Source organism: Mangifera indica, chromosome 6, assembly GCF_011075055.1.
Source record: "Mangifera indica cultivar Alphonso chromosome 6, CATAS_Mindica_2.1, whole genome shotgun sequence".
Lineage (NCBI taxonomy): Eukaryota > Viridiplantae > Streptophyta > Magnoliopsida > Sapindales > Anacardiaceae > Mangifera > Mangifera indica.
The window spans coordinates 2,164,412-2,186,480 of NC_058142.1; the positions used below are offsets into that span (position 1 = coordinate 2,164,412).

Below are 22,069 nucleotides of genomic sequence, written 5' to 3' on the forward strand. Positions count from 1 at the left end.
TACCTTCTTCTTTGCTGGGTTAGCTGGACTAGAGGATCCAATGGTCCAAATATTTTCATTTCTATTGATTCAATTAAATTAAGTTTATTAAAGTACATTTAAACTGATTAAACCCATATAGCTAATCTTGATTCTTTATTATCTTTGTATTCACATATTTAATAGAAATAGTGCATCAATATTTAGCGTAAAGAATACAAGTGTCTGATTCTAAAGTAAATTAATGGAGAAACCCTACAGAAATTCTGCTATAAAAATTGAAGGTACTCTTTGTCGGACTATAAACATTTACCTTTTAAAGTTTAATCAATCAATCCTTCTTACTGGGGAAAAAAAAAAAAAGAAACCTTTTATGATTTATATATAGGGCAAACTGTCTAGTACATAAAAAAGAAACGAAGGCAAACATTATACTTTGGGACGACGACGTCTTCGATCCCGTATCTGTACTGTATATATTTTTCCGAAATTTTTCTTCGTTATAATATATCAAAAGTTATTTCTGTTTTCACTTACGTACATTTTACCGGTGAGTACTGAAAGCAGTACCTTGTACAATGACAATAAATTTTCACACAATTATGACACATCATGCGATGCCTCTAGGGTCCACACCAAGTTTTTATTTCATCTTTTAATGCAGAGATGCTGCCTACCTTATTTATTAATATACTTTTTCTTTTGTAATAGTAAAGCCAAAATTTTGAATGAATCGTTCATGTATGTATGGAAAACTCCTTATATATACAGAATCGAGCTCATGTTAAAAGGAAACTAATGCATGGATAGTCATTTGAGAGTTGAGAGATTGAGTACTGCTGCCAAATGGTGGATCTCATAGAGATTTATTAGAAAATTCTTTTCGTGAGTTATCTTTAATTATAATTTTGACTTAATAAAATAAGATAATAAAATAATTTAATGATAGTTTATAGACGAATTTAAGTAATTAATAAAAATAAATATAATATACTTAAAAAATGTTATAATATAGATAAACAACATAAATATTAAGGTTTATTAGATTTTTTATAGGATCAATGACTTATTATATATTAACTTGGTGCCCAAAGCCCACTTCAAAACCAATGTAATATAATTTTTTACCTATTAAAAATTATCATTCAAGAATGTTTTAAGAGTAGAAAACTAATCACTTCAATACAAGTAATATTGACAGTTTATGGATTCAAATTTGTAAATTTAATAGAGTTTCAAATATTCCTACTACTTTAAAGACTTTTAATTTAATATTTTATAATTTATAGGTGGATCCTAATATAATTTTGATTATTGATTTTGTTCACTTCATGTATATTAAATCTTATACGATTGATTACATGTATGGATGGTTGAGATGGGAATCCAGCAGAAGAGTGTATTGGTTTTGGAAATTAACTAGAGAAACATATTATGAATGCCTACCCACATAAATATATTGTGAAGATCTTATGTGGGACAAGTGCTATAAGTTTTTGTAATTATTTCAACCGTAACACATGGGATGTGGGATCATATGTTTGGCATAAAACAAAGAACAATTTATCTTCATTTCTGGCTTGTGTGTGTGTGTGTGTGTGTACACACACACAAAAACACGCACACTTTGCATTCTTTTACAGAAATGGCCTGGTCAAAATATATGGGTTGCCTTGGAAGCAGGCAATAACGCCAAATTTCTAATACTATTTTGATGCTACTTATTGTTCTTGATGATTTTGCGAATCCCATCACGAGCCAGCTCAATTTAATTTTATATCTACATTCAGCTAACTCGTATGGTTTACTCAGATTTTATAGTTTCGTCTTTTTGTGACTACTTTTTCATGGCTAGGCGTAAATCGCTTTCCTGAGGGGTCACCAGAATTCGCAGCTTTTGCCCTAATAGACAAGGAGACTACACATAATATACATACTTCAATTACAAGGAATATCTTGGCTCCCATTCAGAAGGAAGAATTGACTGTGTTAATATGTCTATCTTGCAAAGAAAGCATAATGTGATTGAGAAAAAAAATCTTCTGAGTATAATGAAAATACAAGATTCCTATATATGGCCCCTTGCAGTCCTGGAGTGCTTTAATTTCTCTCATTAAAAAGTTAAATCAGAACAGCTTGGTATAAATTTGGCCTTAGCTTTTTTCTATGTAAAAATAAGGAGGTATTCTGATGAGGGGGTCCTAGTTGATGATTATACATAATCTCCTAAGTGGACAAAGTTGGCCATGATGTTATGCTATAGGTTTATTATGTCTACATCGTACCGAACAATAATTTAATCTCTTCTCTGTGCTATTTATTTTTAAAATGCTGCTGATGTTATAACGTCATAATATGTAACACTTGTCAAGATATTGATGGTAAGTAAGATCGCTAGCTCTTAGTGCTTTACCACGGTATAATTTTCGAATAAAGGCATCCTTGATATTGCCTTTTTCTAGGATCAGCCTTACATGCATTAACGTTACAGTATAAGGTTATTGGTTTTATTTTGTTTTACACTCATTAGGGAGATGACTTCAATTCCGAACCAATTTATATATAGATATATTAGTCCTCTTCAATCATTACATTATGCATATTTCATGGCTAAAGCGCCCTCAACAAACTACAACACACTCTAGAAACCAATAATCACACTCACTTACCTTTTAACATACCTATCAAGCACGTCTATCCAAACCCCTATCATACTCATTAATATTGAGCTGTGACAACACACCCCAAAAGAAATAGAGACTAGATCACCGAATAAAAGGCATAACAATTAGGGCATGATCCAACGGCTTTAAGTCTAGGGCAAAAGCTAACGGTTACAAGCACAAGAAACATTCTTTCGTAAATGAAGCGAAATCTCCGGTTTTTGAATGTATACTGGTAATAAAATATGTCCTCTTCTATGAGTTGGAGGTGCTGAGCCACAGGTGGCAGGCCAACTTGGGTCCTAGGTTTTGTCATAGGAACAAGTCACAGGATACGTCAAATCTATTTGTATGCCTGAGATCAGCTTATCGTCAGGGATGACTTGTTCTATTTTCTTCAACAATCAGTGAACTGATGGGGAATTATACTAAACGTAAAAGACTAATTAATATCATTGAAATAAACCACAAACTGTTTCAAAATGGCATAATAATCGTTCACAATGCAAACTACATTAGCTCAGTGCATACACTTAATTAATAATTCTTAAGAATTTGCTAATATCTCGACCATTCTCCACCTTAGCAAGTTATTAACCAGAACCTTAAAATGTTGTAATCAAGCACTCCATCATCGCATTCACTATACAACTTGGTCTAAATTTGTAAGTTGAATGGTATCTCACCAAGATCATTCCACTATGACTTTGAAATCTATTTTGTCTCTATTGAAAGCATTCACCTTCTAATTCAAACCTTGAATCTTTGAAAACTAAATATGTATGATACAAAACATTTTAAATTATTGAATTATTTGAATAAAACATGATTAATCTTCGTAGATATATGTTATCAATCTCGATACAATAAACTTGTATTGATAAAAAAAAAAGAAAAAACCCATGTAGATTATATCTATATAATTGCTGTCTTAGATTCGGAAAACATATTCAAATTAAAAATATATATTCTTTAATGTCTCATAGTCCAATTCTTTATCCAATAACTTTTTAGTTAGTTTCTTAGACAATATTTAATTTTTATACAATCAAATTTCTTCTTAGTCAACCTTACAGAAGAGGCACCTAAAGACGTGACAACAATAGTGATAACAATAGGGTGTCCCTAGACATACGATCCAAAATTCCACCTAATGTGCATCACATGATGGAGTAGTCATTCCCTCATTGGGTATGAACTTCCTACATGTAGATAACTCTCAATGTGTAGAAGCTAAATCACATCCATAAAGAAACTCATATCATGACAAGGTCCATCTAGAATATGTAGAACATAACTTGTATCATTTTGTTGTTAATCTATGATGTGCAGACCCTAATTCGCATCTTTATAAAATCAATTACTGATGTGTATGACATAATTCATGTTATGAAAATCTCAATCAACAATGTGTATATTATAACTCACATTGCAATGGTGACAATTTTCTGTGTGTAGTCATTAACTTATGCTAGATTGACATCAAAACCAGATCTATGTCTTGTCGTGGATCTACAACATGAGATTGCTTTGATAACATGATTAGAGACCACAATTCCCATTCATTGACTAGTTGTTACAAGAACACCATCTTCTCACACAACTATCCCTCTTTCCCTCCAAACAAGATCCTCCTTTTATGTATAGATGATAACTTATGTCATAGAGATGTTATCCCTCAACATGTAGAATATAACTCATATTCGAACATATGTCTTACCAACATGTGAAATATAAATTACATCAGGTAGTTCGAATTGTCAACATTTGACATATAAATGATAACTCATATCATGAAGACTTTGTCTTTCAACGTGTAAAATTTAACTCACATTTTCTTGGCTAGACCCAATCTTTTGTACTTTTTGTTAGCATATAGATTTTTGCATCAACAATAATAATCAAAGATAAAGACATTTTTTTGCATAGAATTGATGTTGTGATGAGATAAAGAAAGGACCATGTTCAATGTTCAAAGGGCAGGAACTTTGCACTGTTTAGTCATTCAAAGGAAAAAGGGAAAGGCAAACAAATATCATCTATACACTGAAACTTAAGTCACCTTATAAAACAAAACTTCAATCGGTGTAGTTGATTGTGCAGATAAGTGGTAGCATTACTTCCGCAAAATGCCACTCTTTATTATATTTTGCTTTAATTCCCCAACGGAAAGACCCCTCATTCCACGTGATCACTGACCCTACCGTCTTCTCCAATTGTCTTTCAGTGCTCCTTTTAGTCATCCAGGGGCCCTCTTTCACTTGTTTTTTTGCCTCCACAAAGTTATGGCACTTATCGCTTTATCAAAGACGCTCATGGTCGAGCAAAGATAGCTCTTTCTGCGCAGCCTGCTCCCCAATATGTCTGCCATTCTAATAAAATTTGCTTCTTCTTTATCTGCCTTCAACGCTCTTACATAACTTTCTAAGTGTTTTTTATCAAAGGGATCCCTTAATTTTTCATATATTATTGAGTGGTGTTAGGAAGTAGGAAGCAACTCTTTCCCTGCCAATTCTGTGAGGCTATAATGTTAAAATATTAAACGTCTAAGAGTATAAATCGTGTAAAGCAAGATGCTGGCCAGCTTAATTTTGAATAAATTGCACCCAATGCAATGTTTCTAGCTACCCATCTTTCAATCCTCGGTTCCCCGCATCGCATCACCAGTGGCCCCCGAGGCCATCGCTGGCCGATTATATTTGTATAGCCCAAGTACATTCTGAGCTAGGCCCCAAATTGGGCCATGTGAGTCATAAGTAGGCCGAAATCCTCCCTCTCCCATTTATGATTTTCTGGTTTCAATTACTATACCCAGCTGAGATAATCCAGATTGCAGAAAATACTTAATTTGTGCAACAGATTGCATTCAATCCAGCTCATTGAATCGGCTGCATATTGAATGCGTCATATGGGGATCATGTCAGCATTCAATCCATCTTGTTTTTTTTTTTTTTCCCTTGGAAGCTTTTGCCATCATCTAAATATTTGTACAGGATAAATCAGTGTCTAATGACGATTATTGCATATGAAACTAATGTAAAATGGTGCCCTACCAACACAGTTTCAGTTTGGCATTAACTTTTGGGATGGAAAGACGAAAGGTGCATCATAAAAAAATGGGTCTCTCTTCTTCTTCTTCTTATGGAATATGCATTTAATAAGTATGAGGCTTATACTTGGCCTTCTATGTCCCTTTCATAATCGACTTTGCAAACACGACATTTCTGCCCAAACAAAAGCATTCATTGAAGCCACCTTCTTCCATCATCCATTCCACCCACTCTTCTCATTTATAAAATGGGTGAAGAATCACTTTCGCCTTGCCTTGCCTAAAATGAAACTGAACATGCAAATTGTTGAAGATGACTATTAATATGGTTAGCAATAAAATCTTCAAATTTGAAGCAAGCATTAATGATGGCAGCTTCCAAAAGATTCTGGGTTGGTTTCGATTTGAAGTTGTGCATAATATTAAATTGTTGCCCCAACCCCTAGGGTAGCTTGGAGGGACAAATATGTGAAAAGGATTTGGATTCAAAACTTATTTGACTTACATAAATAACAAATTTTTGAATTATATAATGTGTTAGTTATTAGGTTAATTACCGGATTTAAATAGTTAATTTGGCCTTAAAAAAAGGGTTTAATATGAGTGGTTTTCTCGGGAATATATATATCCATATTATATATAATTGTTGCCAGTTGTGAGAGGGACTCTAGATCCGAGTGTGTCCTACGGGTATTATTTTTATTATTTTTATTTTATCTAGTAAAAAATATAACTTATTAAAATAAATTAAAAAAAAAAAAAGAAAGATGCCTAAAACCAACGACATGATTCGGATCATGTTTTGATCCAATCCAATATTGTATTCGGCCTGCCTTACTTTATTGTAATAATATTTTATCAACGGCCAAAGGATTATTTTCTACCAAATTTGGATATATTTTCAAAATCATGTTTATAGGATTTAAAAAATTTAAAATTATATTTATATATTAATTATAATTAAATTTTTTTATAAAAAATAAAAATAAAATTATTATTTTATTAATAAATTTTAAAACTCTAAAAATTTATTTTATTTCTTTCTATTAATTTAAAAAACTAATATTTTTTTTTCTAAAATTAACTTTTAAAAAAATCACTTTTCTTTTCTAGAGTTTTAAAATCTCTTTCCATTTTTTGATGATCAACTCCAATTCTTTCTCCGTCGTAGACAATAGAAGATGAATTAGATGATTCATTGTTTGATTCATCTTCTAGACGACGAAGGCTTTGTCATTCTGATTGCCTTATCACCGGTGGACGTAGGGTATTGAAGTGTCGTTGTCGGTGGCAGAGAGGAAAAAAAATAAATCCTCGGTTTTAAGAGAAAAATATTATTTTTGTAACTTAAAAAATTTTAGATAGGGATAAAATTATTAGTTTTTAAAATTTATAAAAAAATTATGAGATTTATATTTTTTTAATATTATTAGTAAAATAACGATTTTACCGTTATCTCAAACAAAAAATTTTAACGACAGTTAACCTATTGATGAAACGTAGATTTTTCAAACTCTATATATATAACTTTAAAAACACATCAAAATTTAGATAGGGATAAGTTCTTTGGCCTTTATTCAAGTAGGGTTAAAATAGTATAAGTTTAATTATAAAGATTATTAATGGAAAAAGGAAATTACCAAGTTATGGCTTTTCTTGGAGAAATGCATGATTCCAGATGGAGTCTAATTATTTGAAAATGGTCAAAATTAGAGATGATTAGGTTAGGTAATAGGGAAATATAATATGGGTTGAAGTCAATTCATAGTGATTATAAAACAAGCAAACTCCAATATAGTCTAAATCTCACATTAAGATTTTCTGGAAGATAAGGAGTAGTCAACTGCGGAGACCAGACGAATATTGAGATGGAAGGATTTATTTTAAAATATTTTTTTACCTACCCAACATATAAATCTTATCATTTCACTCAAAACTCTATTTCAATAGAAGAAACTTACGTTATAAAGATGAAATATTAAGTATTATCCAAAACTTTAAAATAATTAAAAATAATTATATTACGTATGTTGTTTTGAAGTTTTAAATTGGGTGATTTGATATTTTAACATGTTTAAAAATATGTAATTTTAATTTTACGATTCAAGTTTAAAAACTTTAATCATAATTTTTCACCATTTGTCATTACTGCAACCATTTCAACAACCCACATTGCCTATGCTCTATCTCAATCATCAAAACAAATCTCAATTATCAACCATAGAAATAGGTCCTACCATTGGCATTGTTGGTTTCAAATGAGATGACAATGAAAAGATCCAAAACATCAACGGTTGATAGAGGAAATTGAGGCCATTGGTTAGGATTGTAAGGGTGGGTTGGGCAAAGCTTCGTGCAACAAAAAGACAAGAGATGATAGATTTAATAATAAGCGGTGGCTTTTATTTGGGATAGAGATTATAATTTCAATTCAAATTTAGGGTTTTTTAATAGGAAGAAGATTCTTCAATAAAACTGGAGACAAAGATGAAAAATATCTCATAGTCGAGGTTGAAAATATATGTATCCCCTCCTTTATCCCCTATCCATGTCCCCATCCCCATCCCAATCCCACCTCTTTATATTAATGTTTTTGTTTAAAATACTAATAAATCTTCATAGTTTTAGATTATTTATGTTTTTCAAATTTATTTATATTTTTTATACATATTAAAGTAGTTAATATATAATATTTGTGATATTTTAAATAGTAAATTGGATTAAATTTTACTTAATTTTTTTATTTAATATATTTATATTATATTTAAAAGGTATGGAAAGATAATTTTTTTTTATAGGGATAAAAATGAGAAAAGAATGGGAAGGGGATTACTCTTCATGGGAAGGACACAAAAAATCTTTTTCATTCTTATAACGAGAATAAATAAAAAATGAAAATTAATATTATCTGTGGAGACGAGGATTGAGACCTCCTCCCCGTTGTCTTCATAGTTTGGGCATAAGGGTTGGCTTGTTAACAAAAGGGGAGGTGACTTGTGTGGCAATGGTAGTTATGCTGGGGTTAATCTAGTCTTTTCAAGAGTTGATAGAATAACACCAATTACCAAGCGGAGGAACGTAAAAAAGGATGTTGATATAAAATTTATATTTAAAAATATATTAAAATTTTGTTAATTTAAATAATAAGAAAATTTTGAAAATTAAAACAATTAAGAATAATATAGGATTTTAAGTTTTGATTCTGTATCAAAATTATTTTTTATTAACTTAATTATGTTCCACTAAAAAAGTGTTAACGTGGAACATGTTAACAATAATAACAATAAGTTAGCAAGTGTTTTAAGAGTTTGTGCTTGATTGCGTTTGTCTGCCTCCTGTCTTTTTTAAGGATATTAAATTACCAAAATGTCTTTGGACAATTCATTCTCCTTTTATCAAATTCCAAGTCTTTCGTTATTACCGTGTAAACAAGATAGCAACTGCTTATCTTTCCTTAAAAAAAATCAACACTTATTTTTATAAAAAAATCAACATACAAAGATTTCCATCCCCCATTCATGGCTTAAATTTTGATTTGCTCCACTGATAGAAACCTCCTTTATCACGCCAAACCCTAAAAGCGTCATTTCGACTCTCTGATTTAGTAATATTCTGAAAATAGTAAGGGTGGTTTAGTCTTTTTGAGCAAGACCACTGTATTTTGAGTGCGAAAGAGAGAGAATGGCTTGCAGCGTTGGCAATCCGATGTCTTCTTCAGCTTAGCCTCAAACCCAAACAAACGCAAAAACACTCTCGGCAGTTAAGCTGCTCCAATCTGGCAACTACCCACTCTTTTCCTTCCTTCCTTTCCAAAAAAAAAAAAATAATTTTTTTCTCCCTCATTTATTTGCTTCGTTAATTCATTCATTCATTCGCTTCTCATTTCATTCCTTCACCTAATATTTACTCTCACTTCCACTGCATGAACGCATTTCTCTCCAGTTTCTGAGCCGAAGCGATGCCGTTGCTGAGGTTCCCCGTCAGAAATGAGTACAGCCTGGGCCATCCCGACCTCTACAAGGGGGCCAATAAAGAAGATCCCAAAGCCGTGCTTGACGGTGTTGCTGTAGCTGGCCTTGTTGGGATCTTGCGTCAATTAGGCGATCTTGCTGAGTATGTTGTGTCGTTTTGCTTGCTTTCTTCATAAATTTACGCAAAAATCATTAATATTTAGTTGTATTATACACTTAAGCTTATTGTATGATTAATTTTTTGTTTTATTATGTGTTTGCTGGTTGAATTAGTTTATGGTAGGAGTATTTTAGGTGACTGACTAGCAAATTTTGTCCAAAATAGGTTGTTTAAGAGTTGAGAATAAAAGTTGAAGATAATAGCAAGTGATAATCTTGAGTCTAACCGTACATCTACATGAGTTCTTGTGTTCTGATGATAAACTAACTTCGAGTTTCACTATTTGTATGCTTGTTATGGTTTCTATATTCTTACCCCTGAGTGACGGAAGGGAAAGGGTAGGAAAATGTAATTCCAAATTCGAAGTATGAAGATTGGAGGCATGAGTATGCAAAGCCGGTTATATGTAGATTTAGAGTGTTGCAAATTGAAATAATCCTCTTTAGTGAGTAATTAAAAGGGAAAATCCTACGGTATTTCTGAAACTTGTGATTTACCAAAATTTGTGCTCAGAGGTGTGTTCTATAAGGCCTTCTCTGCTTTTTCCTTGAAGAGCACTTATGTGTTGTCAAGGTGAAGTAAATTTTTTGATGGAGATATAACCAAGAAATTTGTTAAATCTGTTACGTCAATTTATTCACATGAAATTTCACTAATTAGAGTTAGCTTCGGTCTGAATCTTGTTGGACTTAGTGTCATTTAAAATGCATGACTTAGAGGAGTTTTTGGCGCAAATTAGAGCAGCATGCTCTATAATCTCAGTAGCAAGTAAAACTACTTACAAAATTCTTATTTTCGTTGAGCTTTTTCTTTCTGGTCTTAAAACTGAGCTCCTTGAAGGAGATAAAGGATCGAACAATAGAGATTGTTTTCTGCTCCTGCTTCTTTGTGGTACACTGCTGAATCTATGTAGTTGTGTTACATATATATCCAGAGGTCAGAAATGAATATGTCAAAAATTTTCTCCTTGAACATGGATTTAGGTTGCATCTTTGACATGTTTTAGGTTTGCGGCAGAGGTTTTTCATGGGTTGCAGGAGCAAGTGATGACAACAGCTTCAAGAAGTCATAGGTTGATGGTTCGCATGCAACACATTGAAGCTTCGCTTCCTTCTCTTGAGAAGGCTGTACTGGCCCAAACAAGCCACATTCATTTTGCTTACACTGCTGGTATGGCTCTTTTACCCATGCCGTAACTTGCTTTTGTATGTAAGTGCTGCTTACATAGCTTCGTGTATGTAGATGGTCTTATAATTGAATTACATATTAACCGGGGGAAGAAAAGGGGGGGGGGGGGGGGGGGGGGGGGGGGGGGGGAGTGGGAGGGATTCTCTAGTGTTGACTCAGTTTTTCTCCTTATAAATATTAACTAAATATCGAAATATGTCTTTTTAATATAAAGTGTGTCCTTGCACTGTACAGTAACTGGTTCAGTGTTTAATTCTTAAATCAACTCTTGGAGTTTTCCTTATTCGAGTTCTTACTTTAAAATTTATTGTGTTCTGTGACCTTGACTCCATTTGACATTGATTTTCAGATAATTCCAATCTTTATAGAAAGCAGTTGCCTTGCAGGTTCTGAGTGGCATCCTCGTATTGGAAATGAGCAAAACCATTTTGTCTACAGTGACTTGCCACGATTTATTATGGATTCCTATGAAGAATGTCGTGATCCTCCACACCTGCAGTTGCTTGACAAGTATGGCTATTTTTATGTATCTTATTCAGCATTAATGAAAGTTCAAATTTTATTTTTGATACTTATTTCTCCTGCGTTTCCAATTAGATATGATGCTGGTGGGCCTGGGTCTTGTCTGAAGAGATATTCAGATCCAACCTTCTTCAAAAGAATATCAGGTAGCTCCATTGGAGCAACTGCTGAGAAATTACAACGAGATAAGAAGACTCGTAAAAGCAAGGTATGAATTTACTCATGAAGTATCTTTTAGGTCTGAACTGCAATCACTTTGTGAAGCTTTAATCTATTCTTTAAATTTATTTTCATGTCTTTTCATCAGATATTATGTACTCACAAATTCATTTTAGTTGCTTATATTCAACATATTGAATTTTCAAATACTTGTGTGGTGTTATTTTTGTTGATTTATTTTCCTTTGAGAATTTCTGGATGGAAATTCGTGCCTATTAAGTGAGAGAATTAAAATTAATTTCTTCAAGTCAGGTCATACTTTGCTTTCATGTATATGAACAATGTAATTACTTAAATGCGGTTGCCTTTGGGAATTTTTTCTGAATGAATAATGTCAATGCACAGAAAAAAAGGTCCTCTCAGAGGAATGGAGAAATATCACACATTGCATCAATGCCCAATCACAGTGGCAGGTAATTTATATATATGCTTTAGTAAATTCCAATTTTCGCAATATCCACTTTGATGAAGTATTTGCTGGATGTTTATTGATGTCATGCCTTGCAGATTCCATATGTCATCTCAAGCTGTTAATGGACAAAGTATTTCCCAAACTGCATCTACCATTGACATGAAATTGAAATCAGACTTTGGAGATCATTCAAATTCATTTGATTCAAGAACTGGTTCAGGTTATATTGAACATGTTTTCAATCTAAGTTCTTCCTTGCAACCTGGAGATCAAGAGTCTAAGGAATCCACTTCTAGTTTGATGCAGCATATTGATACCCTTGATTCTGTTTTTCTGGATGAGTCAACTCAGATATTAGATGACAATTTTCCATGCGGTTCATCACAAGAGCAAACTGCTCCAAGATTTTCTTGTGTTACTTGGGATGAAAAGGCTGAAATAGTGGGGCTGAAGGATAAAAAATGTGACAGGGGTGAAGACCCACAAGTGCTTTCAAACAGAGATACACCGGACAGAGGAACTGCCAACCTTGTAAATGATGATCACATGGATGTCATGATATCTGATGAAGACACTCCTGAATTGATCTTTGATACAAATCAGCTTGATGAAGTTGAAAGTGAACCAGACACTTATATGGATGCTCTTAATACCATTGAGTCGGAATCTGAAATTGATCGTGATTACCAAACAAAACGAGAAGTGAAGCAATATTCATCTGACGTCAAAAATGAAAGAAAAGAACATGGAATAAATGGGTCCATGGAACATGATTCAGATCATTATCCATCTACAATTGAGTCTCATACTGTATCCAACATCTTACCCAGTAATGGAATCCCCAGTGCTCTAAACTCAGTCCTCTCGGAGACTATTTTCCTTGAGACACAAATTTCTGGAAAGTCTTCTAATTCAGCCCATTCACTGGGCACTGATGTATGTGCTTGTGCTGATATTCTTGACATTTCACGAGCAGAATCGGTTGTCATGGATGGCCCACCAGCAGAATCAGTTGTTGTTGATGGCCCACAGGCAGAGTCACTTGTCATTGATGGCTTACAAGCAGAATCAGTTGTCACTGATGGCCCACAAGCAGAATCAGTTGCCATCGATGGTCTTCAAGCAGAATCAGTTGTTGGTGATGCTTGTCAAGCAGAATCAGTTGTTGGTGATGCTTGTCAAGCACAATCAGTTATCATTGATGGTCCAAGAGCAGAGTCTGTCATAAGTGATCCATCATCCTCTGACGCCAGAATTTCTGGTTCTTGGGATCTATCTGGTGATAAGGTCATAAACAGTTTTAGAGAATCTCAACAATCTCATGCTGAATGTTCTGGTGTTCAATCAGTTACATTCTGGACAAATGGTAACCTATTGGGACTGGAGCCGTCAAAACCTCCTGCTTTTGCTGTGTCAAATGCCACTGATCAGTATTATGTTGCTGGAAGTACATGTGAAAAAGTAGGTCCTCCAAATCCAGCCCTCAAGAGTGATGGGCAAAAAGGAAAACCAAATACATTGGTTGAGAGTGCTGAAAGTGTTAAGGCAGTTTCAAGTTCTAGTAATGGAAAAGTTCAACTTCTAGATTCTAAAGCTGAAAAATCCATTGGTTCACAAAATGGTTTTAATCGTGGTCATGAAGGTGTCTTGAATGGAACTTCTGTAGCTGTGTCAGGAACAGAGCTGGCATCAGATGTCAAAGTAAAATCAACGGAAGCAAATCATGGAAATGATGGAAACTCATCTTTAGTGTTTACACTGGGCCATAGGTTACTTGTAAATGGTTTTCATAGAAAGTTGCCCCTTGCTCACAGTGAAAAATCTGAATCAGTAGGCTCTCTTGTAGCTAGTGTGTTAGATCGGGATAGTGGGAACCATTCTGATGCAAATCGACCAATTTTAAAGACGACCTTTGTGGAGCAGTTTGGGCATGGATCTCCTCTAGGTTCACTCACTTCTTCACCGCCACTTGAGCGTATGAAAATATCTTTCAACCCTATAGATGGCCTTGAGACTTCTAAACTGAAACTAAAATTTCCTGATGGAAATCAATCCCATGAAGGCATTAGAGATATGTTTGCTTCATTTCAGTTGGTCCCAGAGCCTGCTATTCCACGGAACGTTGATGGTTCTGATTCTGATGATGATACCTTCTGCAGATCATCTCCTTATATGTCAGATGATTGTCCTAGCCACCAGTCTGAGTCAAATTCAGAGCAGTGGGAATCTGATGAATCCCCCGGAGAAAGCAAGGACCATGAGCTATATGATGCTTTAAGTCGAATTCCATCAATGGAAACTGTTTCAAGCTCTCTTCAAATGGAAGGAGCAACTAAGAATGGCATGCATGTGGAGCATGGACTTCAAAGTACCTATACAGAGAGTAATGTAGAACCTTCTCTGTCAAGTCTTGATCTTCCAAGTTTTGGTGCCATGAACCCTGTATTACCGGGAGAAATAAAGTCTACTGGTCCTAAAAATATCGAACACTTGGAAAACTATGGGGAAGTCACCCCACTGCCACCGCCTCTCCCTCCAGTGCAATGGCGGGTCACTAAGCCACATTCAGATATGGCTGCAGAGGAACAATATTCTGTATCAGAGGCTTTTAAACATGCATTAGATCTGAAGCATTTGGGATCTATCATCAATCAGCAACCTGAGTACCGCCCATCTAATCAACTATCCTCAAAAAAGGAGAACACTATTTCTTATTGCCACAGCGAGGTAATATGGCTGAATTATTGAATTTTTTTTCAAGTTTCGTTTTATATTCAATAAATCATTAAGAATGCAGAACTACCAATATATGACTTATGGAATTATACAAGTGCAGCATGAAGACCAGCAGAAGTTGAATAGGCAGAAGAAAGCTAATCAGGTTGCAAATGGCAAGGGGTTTGATGAGGAGGATTTCTTGCATCAAATTAGGAGTAAAGTGAGTAGCTATTTTCTGTTGTGATATGACCATTTTTCAGAAAATAGACCAGTTAAACTATGCAGTATCTTGTTCTTTCCTTTCAATTATATGGTCTGCTAACTTACTAACCAAAGTAGAAAGCTCTTTATCTTTATGGCAGCTCAAAATAAATTTTGGTACATTAAGATCATGAATTTTAATACATCTAATACACGCATTTATCTTTTGCCCAGTCATTCAGCCTAAGGCCGACAGTTGCAACAAGGCCAATCTTTGCATCAGGTCCAGCTGCAAATGTCAAAGTCACCGCAATTATAGAGAAAGCACATGCAATCCGGCAGGTTTGTAGTTGTCCTCTTTTCTTGAACTTCTCCTTCACAGTTGTGTTTCTTTTTTAATCCTTCCATTGAATTACACTGTAAAATTAACTGGGAAACTTGCCAGGTTGTTGGAAGTGATGATGGTGAGGATGATGATAACTGGAGTGACAGTTGAGCTTCTCATGATGAATTTCTTGGTGTTGAGTATTGATGTTTGATGAAGCTGTTATATGTGTATAATCAGAGTTTCTTTTTGTTGTAATTAATAGTAGGGGCCTTATCTGGTAATTAATTTCAATTGTTTCATTAATTTTTTGAATTGTTAAGAACAAAATGGAAGAGATTAGTTCTATAATGATGTAATTTTATGTATTATAAGATAATTATAATATGAATTGTTAAATTTCAGGTTTCATTTTGTTCTGCGATTGAATTAAAACGTGAAATTGCGTAATGAACCTGGGTAGAGAAATCAAAATCGAACTGCCATTGTTATTTTTAATACCTTTCTTATTGTTGATGATTAATTCCGTCTTAATCAAGATTAAGGCAAATCGTTAAAGTACGTTCCACGATAACACAACAGTAACATCTTCCTACGTGGTTTAACTTAAATTATAAGTCAATCTTCATGTTTATCAAAAACCCAAGGATGTTGCTCTTATCCGTAGTTATTAGTGTATTATGATATACAATATATAATTTATAATATGATTGGATATAAATAAAAAATGATACATATTATTATATGTATTGTAATCAATATGATATAGTAGATATATTATACGATACAATATATATTATCGATATGAATGGATACATTTTTTTAAAAAAATGATGGTATAATAAGGGTGTATATAAAAAACTTTAAATTTTTATAGATGTTTATGATATTTTTCAAAATAATAATATATTTATTATTATTTTATTTTTTAAAAATTATATAATACAATATTTGATACATAATATATAAAGTTAGATTTATAATACATGATATAATATATTATCCCACTACCATAATCGTATCTTATTCAGCATTTCTTTTGGTCTAATGCTTCTGCCGAAACCCGATTGAATAAAACTTAAGAAATTAATCAGTACAATTAAGCAAGTAATAATACATGTAAATGGAACCCACAAAGAGGAGGGAAAGATTTTATTTTCATTTTATGTGCTAATAACAATAGTTCTAAAAAGTAATTTGTTACTTGAACCGAATGGGACTAATATAATATAATATAATTTTCAGCTAAATCAAATTGAGAGAGACGATATCTAATTGGATCTTACAATCTCAGATGCGATTTTGATTAAATCATATCATTTCATTTGATAATTTTGGTTACCAGTGATTTATTTTTTTTTATATTATTAATTTTAAAAATTAATATAAATTAAGGGTTGAAAGTACAGCTAATAAAGTTTTAAAAAGCCAAAATTATTCAAGTTTAGTCAACATTATAAAGTTAATAAAGATATTCTCATCTTTTCAACAATTATAGCAAGTCAGTTAACAAAATTTTACTCGTAAAACTAGATAATAAATGGAAAAATATCTTCGCGTAGAAACCATCAATGCGACTTTCTGCCGACTAATAATTGTTTCACTTCCTGTAGCATGTTAAAAAATTTTATTTTAAAATAAAATTATTTATATATAATTTAAATATATAAATAATATATTATTATATAATTAAATAATTTTAAATAAAAATAATATAATATTTAATTATTTGATGAGATATTATTTATATATTAAAATTATATTCTAAACTTTTTGGCAATTGGTAAATAAAATGAAATGGGAAGCTGTCAATTCTCAATTAGAAACCGAGTAGACAATAAGAACCCACCCGTCCCACGTTAATTAGAAGCCATTTACATTACAAGTATACATAAATTAATTTTCACAACAAAAATGCATCCATCTATCCAATCTAGATTACTTTTTCCTTTCTTTTTAAGTATTCAATCATGTATCTCTGCAATCTTCCATTATGTTAATCGGGTTTCATGCTGGCATAATTTAATAAGCTTCCAACTTTCCATTCACTTTAATATTATTAATTAATAAAGTATAACTAAACCAAAACCATAAAGAAGAAAGGGAAGACTTTTCTTTCTTCATTTTTTTTTTAATAGCAACTTGCATTAATTAATTACTTACGACCATAAACACAATCAACATGCTTCTTCATTCTTACTTGTTCTGAACTTTTCTAATCTGTTTTTTTTAAAAAGCCAAGTACCTTCGAATTTGGGCACTCTGCTTGGTGATCTAAATTTTCCTCTTTTTGTGGGTACCATTTAATAAATTATTGGTTATATCTTTTCTAATGTATAAGATATTTTTTTGGCCAAAGTGCTTATTCCCATCCAAAAGAGTAATGTTTTTTTAAATTTTCATTTATTAATTTTAAAAATATTAAATATTTATCTATCTATTAATTTTTATAATTAATGTTAGAAGTAAAATAGTTATTTAACAAAAATATTTAAAAAAACAAAAAATTTATCATATTTGTCCCCTTAAATTTAAATATCTAATAATTTCCCCCTCCCCACCCCTCATCCAAGGTTTGAAAAATAACCATTTCTCCCCTAGGGTTTCGATCTCCTCTCTCCAACGACAATCCCTTCTCTAGTCATTGGCATTCTCCCTCCCACTCTCTTTGCCACACTCTCTTTGCCACCCTCTCTTAGCCGTCTTCATCTTTGACGAAGATAATAAAGAGACTACTGAGAGAGACTAAGAGAGAGAGAAAAAGCCAACTACTAGAGAAAAGATTGTCACTGGAGAGAGAAGATCGAAACCCTAGGGGAGAAATGATGATTTTTCAAACCTTGGGTTAGGTGAAAATGATTAGATTTTTAAACTTATGGAGAAAATGCGATAAATTTTTAGTTTTATTAAATATTTTTGCTAAATAACAATTTTACTTCGAACACTAACTGCAAAAATTAACAGATGAGTAAGTGTTTGAGATTTTTAAAGTTAATAAGTAGGAATTTGGGAAAATACTAATCTTTAGGTGGAAATAAATCCTTTGGCCTATTTTTTTAGAATTGAATATAGTTTAATTTACATTAGGATATTTAATTTATAGAATTTATTATTAATTTTGGATAAAAATATGAGTTGTTATGTATATAATAAAATGGGTTTGCATCTAGATCATTAGAAAATGTATTGATAAAATTTATGTTAGAAACCACAAAATAAGTATATATCATGTATAAACAATAGAACTAAAAAATAATACTACCGACTTCAAGATAAAAGTAGGAAAACCTTTAATATGACAGATGGAAACCATTCAAGAAATTTTAGAAAAAAATTAGGTTGAAAGTTGAGACATGTGTAATAGACAATTTTCTTAAAACAAATTATGAAGGCGTCAAGATATTAAATTTCACCATTAATAACCTTAACCTTTCATTTTTTAAACCTTTGACATTTTCATCGCTCAACCTTTCATCGATTGATTTCCAAACCTTTCATCTTAATTAAATTCATTTAATTTATTTTTATCTAAATATACATAAGTATAGAGGTAGCTTAGCTAAATATGCTTCTTGGATAAAAATAAATTGGATAAGATCGAAATTGTACTCTCTATACTTGCATGCAATAACAAGTTTAAGATGGAGAGCTTGGTGAGGGAACCACTCATGCAAATGACTTGCTTTAAAACTTCTTTATGATAATTTAATGGTAAAGAAAAAGTGTATCTCTTTTCAAGCAAAATGCTTCTTTGTCTACATTATATAATTAGAAGGGTTGTTGGCATTGAGGCTGCTTTTCATTAATCAATTCCTGAATTCTCATTCCTTTATTAAAGAATGGATATTAAAATAACACCATATCATACTACTTTCCCACTCTAATATTAATTAAATGATAGCTAAACCAACACTAATAAACTTTTAATTATTTTCTATTTCTCATGAATTTTAGTTATAATGCATCAAATTCATTGATACTTTAAAAATATATTTAATTTAATTAAGTTATAGGATTATTATGATGCGCTTCTGTTCAAATATCCAATTCTCTCTATTCCTTAATATTAAGTTTATATCTATGACTAATCAATCATTATGATAAATAATGTATCAATTATTAATTTAGTGTTTCAGACGCATAAATTAAAATATAAACTTCAAAATTATTAAGAATTATTTTGGAAAAGTAAAAATGACAACTTATAGTTTAGTGAGAGGGGTTGATTTTTTAAATTAGGAGATGACCCACATACTACTTTTGTCTTTTATAAAGTGAATAAAGTCGATAAATATTTTATGGATTTGATGCATCACCCGGTAGGAAACAAGGCAGGTCACTGGTGGAATCTGATTGGGCAAATTAAAAAAAGGGAAAAGAAAGTCCAATTTAGAGTAAATTTGATAATATTATATTTTCTCGATGGAACCCTAATGTTAAACTTTGAAAGATACGAAAAATAAAATTATAAATTAGGCAGCCATAGAGATGTTCACATGTGGATTACAGTGTAATTACAAATTAATTGGGCAGTCAACTAAGGCACTGAAAATGGAAGTTCTAAGATGTAGAAAATGGGAAAATAGCACAAATATTCCAACTTTTACAAGTCAATTATGATAAAAAACAAAGTCCAATTAATGCCATTGTTTATGATTAATTTTAACATTTTCCACCAGAGATGGTTGGTTTCCATATACTTCTACCCTCTTAATTAATAATCTAAGATGGGAATAATTAATAAATGGGGGCCGGCAATGAGTCTCAGAATTGAGCATTGAAAACGAGATAGCTTACCATAAATTTCCCAGTTAGTTGCAATATTATAGTTTGATTCTGCAGACTTTAACTTCTTCCCCATTTCTAAAATAAATATTTCTCATTTTTTTAGATATAATATTCATTTTAATGTATAAAGAATATTTCAAACACCCACCAATTTAATTAATTGGTCTACACTCTTTTGATAGTGTGGGGATGATTATTTACAGTGGAAGCAATGAGGTGGCGATATAATCCATAAGAAAATGGAAGAAAAAGAGACAGCTTTTGAAAGCAAAACCCTAAGACTTTAACTTTATCTCTTTCACTAGAACAATAACAACTTTATCTCTTTAATCTTTTCTAGTCTTTATGCTCCCACTTTATACGCTACTTGCCTGTATGGGGTCCCATTCTAGACTTTTTAAACCTTGCATGTTGATGACGATGGACAAAAAGCCCTTCATCAGCTTTTCCACGCCACCTACCTTCATCATCTTGGCGGCTCACCCCCTCTCTCCTCTCACTTTCCTCATTACTTTTACCTTTCTTTCCCTCTATATATATATACACACAAATTCTATCTATATCTTTGTAAAACTATACCCTCTCTCTCTTTCTCCTTATCTTTCTTCATCATGGCCAGGCATGAACAGGGCATCAAGCTTTTTGGAACTACAATTACGTTGCATAGTCAACAACAAGTCAAACAAGAAAATGCTGATGCTGAAGCTGAGGCGAAAAGACCTGATAAAATCATTCCTTGCCCGAGATGCAAGAGCATGGAGACAAAGTTTTGTTATTTCAACAATTACAATGTAAACCAGCCTAGACATTTCTGCAAGGGCTGCCAGAGATACTGGACTGCCGGTGGGGCTCTTCGGAACGTCCCTGTGGGTGCTGGCCGCCGGAAAACCAAGCCGCCTGGTCGTGTCGGACTTGCCGGGTTCCCTGAAGGGTGCTTGTTTGATGGTTCGGGTGAGGTGCACCAGCTTGAGTTGGATGGGGTGGTGGTGGAAGAGTGGCACGTGGCCGCTCATGGGGATTTCCGACATGTATTTCCAGTGAAACGGCGACGGAGCAACTCAGGTAGTCAACCTTATTGATTTTTATTTTAATTTTTTTTTGGGGGTCTTTCTGTTCAGATAAATTAAAAGAAAATTGTACAATTAGTGCAAGTGGTGTGTATATACAGGCTGGTTTTGAATAATTAGTCCTCTTAATGTGATTATTTATATATTTTTCGCTCTAATTATATGCAATTAGACCGCATCACAATCAATAATTATGTGAATATATATAATATATATCTCTTAGGGATGGCGATCCCGTACAGATATTCAACATCTCTTGCTATTAATTAAGTTGTTTGTATTATCAATGGATGGTTCTGAGAAACTAAATAATTGGATAGAGAAGTAGTTTTATATATATATATATATATATATATATATATATATATATATATATATATATATATATATAAACAATAAACTTGATGTTATCCTTTCAGAATAAGGAGGTTTCTTCTATGTTTCTCTTGATTCACCCAAAGTTTAACCCAAAATGAAGCTAATGGCTGCATGAATATTCTTAATTTCTAGCAATTTGGTTAGGCAGCCGCGTTAAGCAATATCTCCCACAGATTGGTCAAAATAAGAAGCTTAAAAGTTTGAACAAATGGATATGCTCATATGCTATAAGATTCTTATGTTCAATTACAATTCTTCGACACAGTCATGTGTTATTTGAAACCCTACTAATGCCATAAATTAGTTTTATGTTCCTTCCAAATTATTTTAAATTTTGGAAAAGAAAAGAAGAAAAGGCTCATGACAGTATTTGATCTAATGTATTAACAAAATCTGGCAATTCAATGCAGATTGTTCATTGTAATTATA

The 22,069-nt window shown here is 32.5% G+C and overlaps 2 protein-coding genes across 4 annotated transcripts; both read left to right on the forward strand.

Moving 5' to 3' along the window:
- The first annotated feature begins 9,319 nt into the window (after positions 1-9,319).
- Positions 9,320-15,818, forward strand: LOC123219095 (protein SCAR1-like). 3 transcript variants are annotated; one of them, XM_044640831.1, is made up of 10 exons: positions 9,321-9,804; positions 10,829-10,992; positions 11,397-11,520; positions 11,608-11,740; positions 12,097-12,164; positions 12,259-13,301; positions 13,332-14,890; positions 15,000-15,101; positions 15,317-15,424; positions 15,528-15,818. In XM_044640831.1, the coding sequence occupies exons 1-10, from the start codon at positions 9,650-9,652 to the stop codon at positions 15,576-15,578; spliced, it is 3,507 nt and encodes a 1,168-aa protein (XP_044496766.1). In that variant the 5' UTR covers positions 9,321-9,649; the 3' UTR covers positions 15,579-15,818. The 3 variants fall into 3 exon arrangements, with proteins under 3 accessions (XP_044496765.1, XP_044496766.1, XP_044496767.1); XM_044640830.1 differs by having other exon boundaries at positions 9,320-9,804; positions 12,259-14,890; XM_044640832.1 differs by lacking the exon at positions 9,321-9,804 and having other exon boundaries at positions 10,854-10,992; positions 11,386-11,520; positions 12,259-14,890.
- Positions 15,819-20,741: 4,923 nt separating this feature from the next.
- Positions 20,742-21,450, forward strand: LOC123219101 (dof zinc finger protein DOF1.5). Its single transcript, XM_044640843.1, has one exon. It carries the CDS (start codon positions 20,807-20,809, stop codon positions 21,272-21,274), a length of 468 nt encoding a protein of 155 aa, XP_044496778.1. The 5' UTR covers positions 20,742-20,806; the 3' UTR covers positions 21,275-21,450.
- Positions 21,451-22,069: the final 619 nt, after the last annotated feature.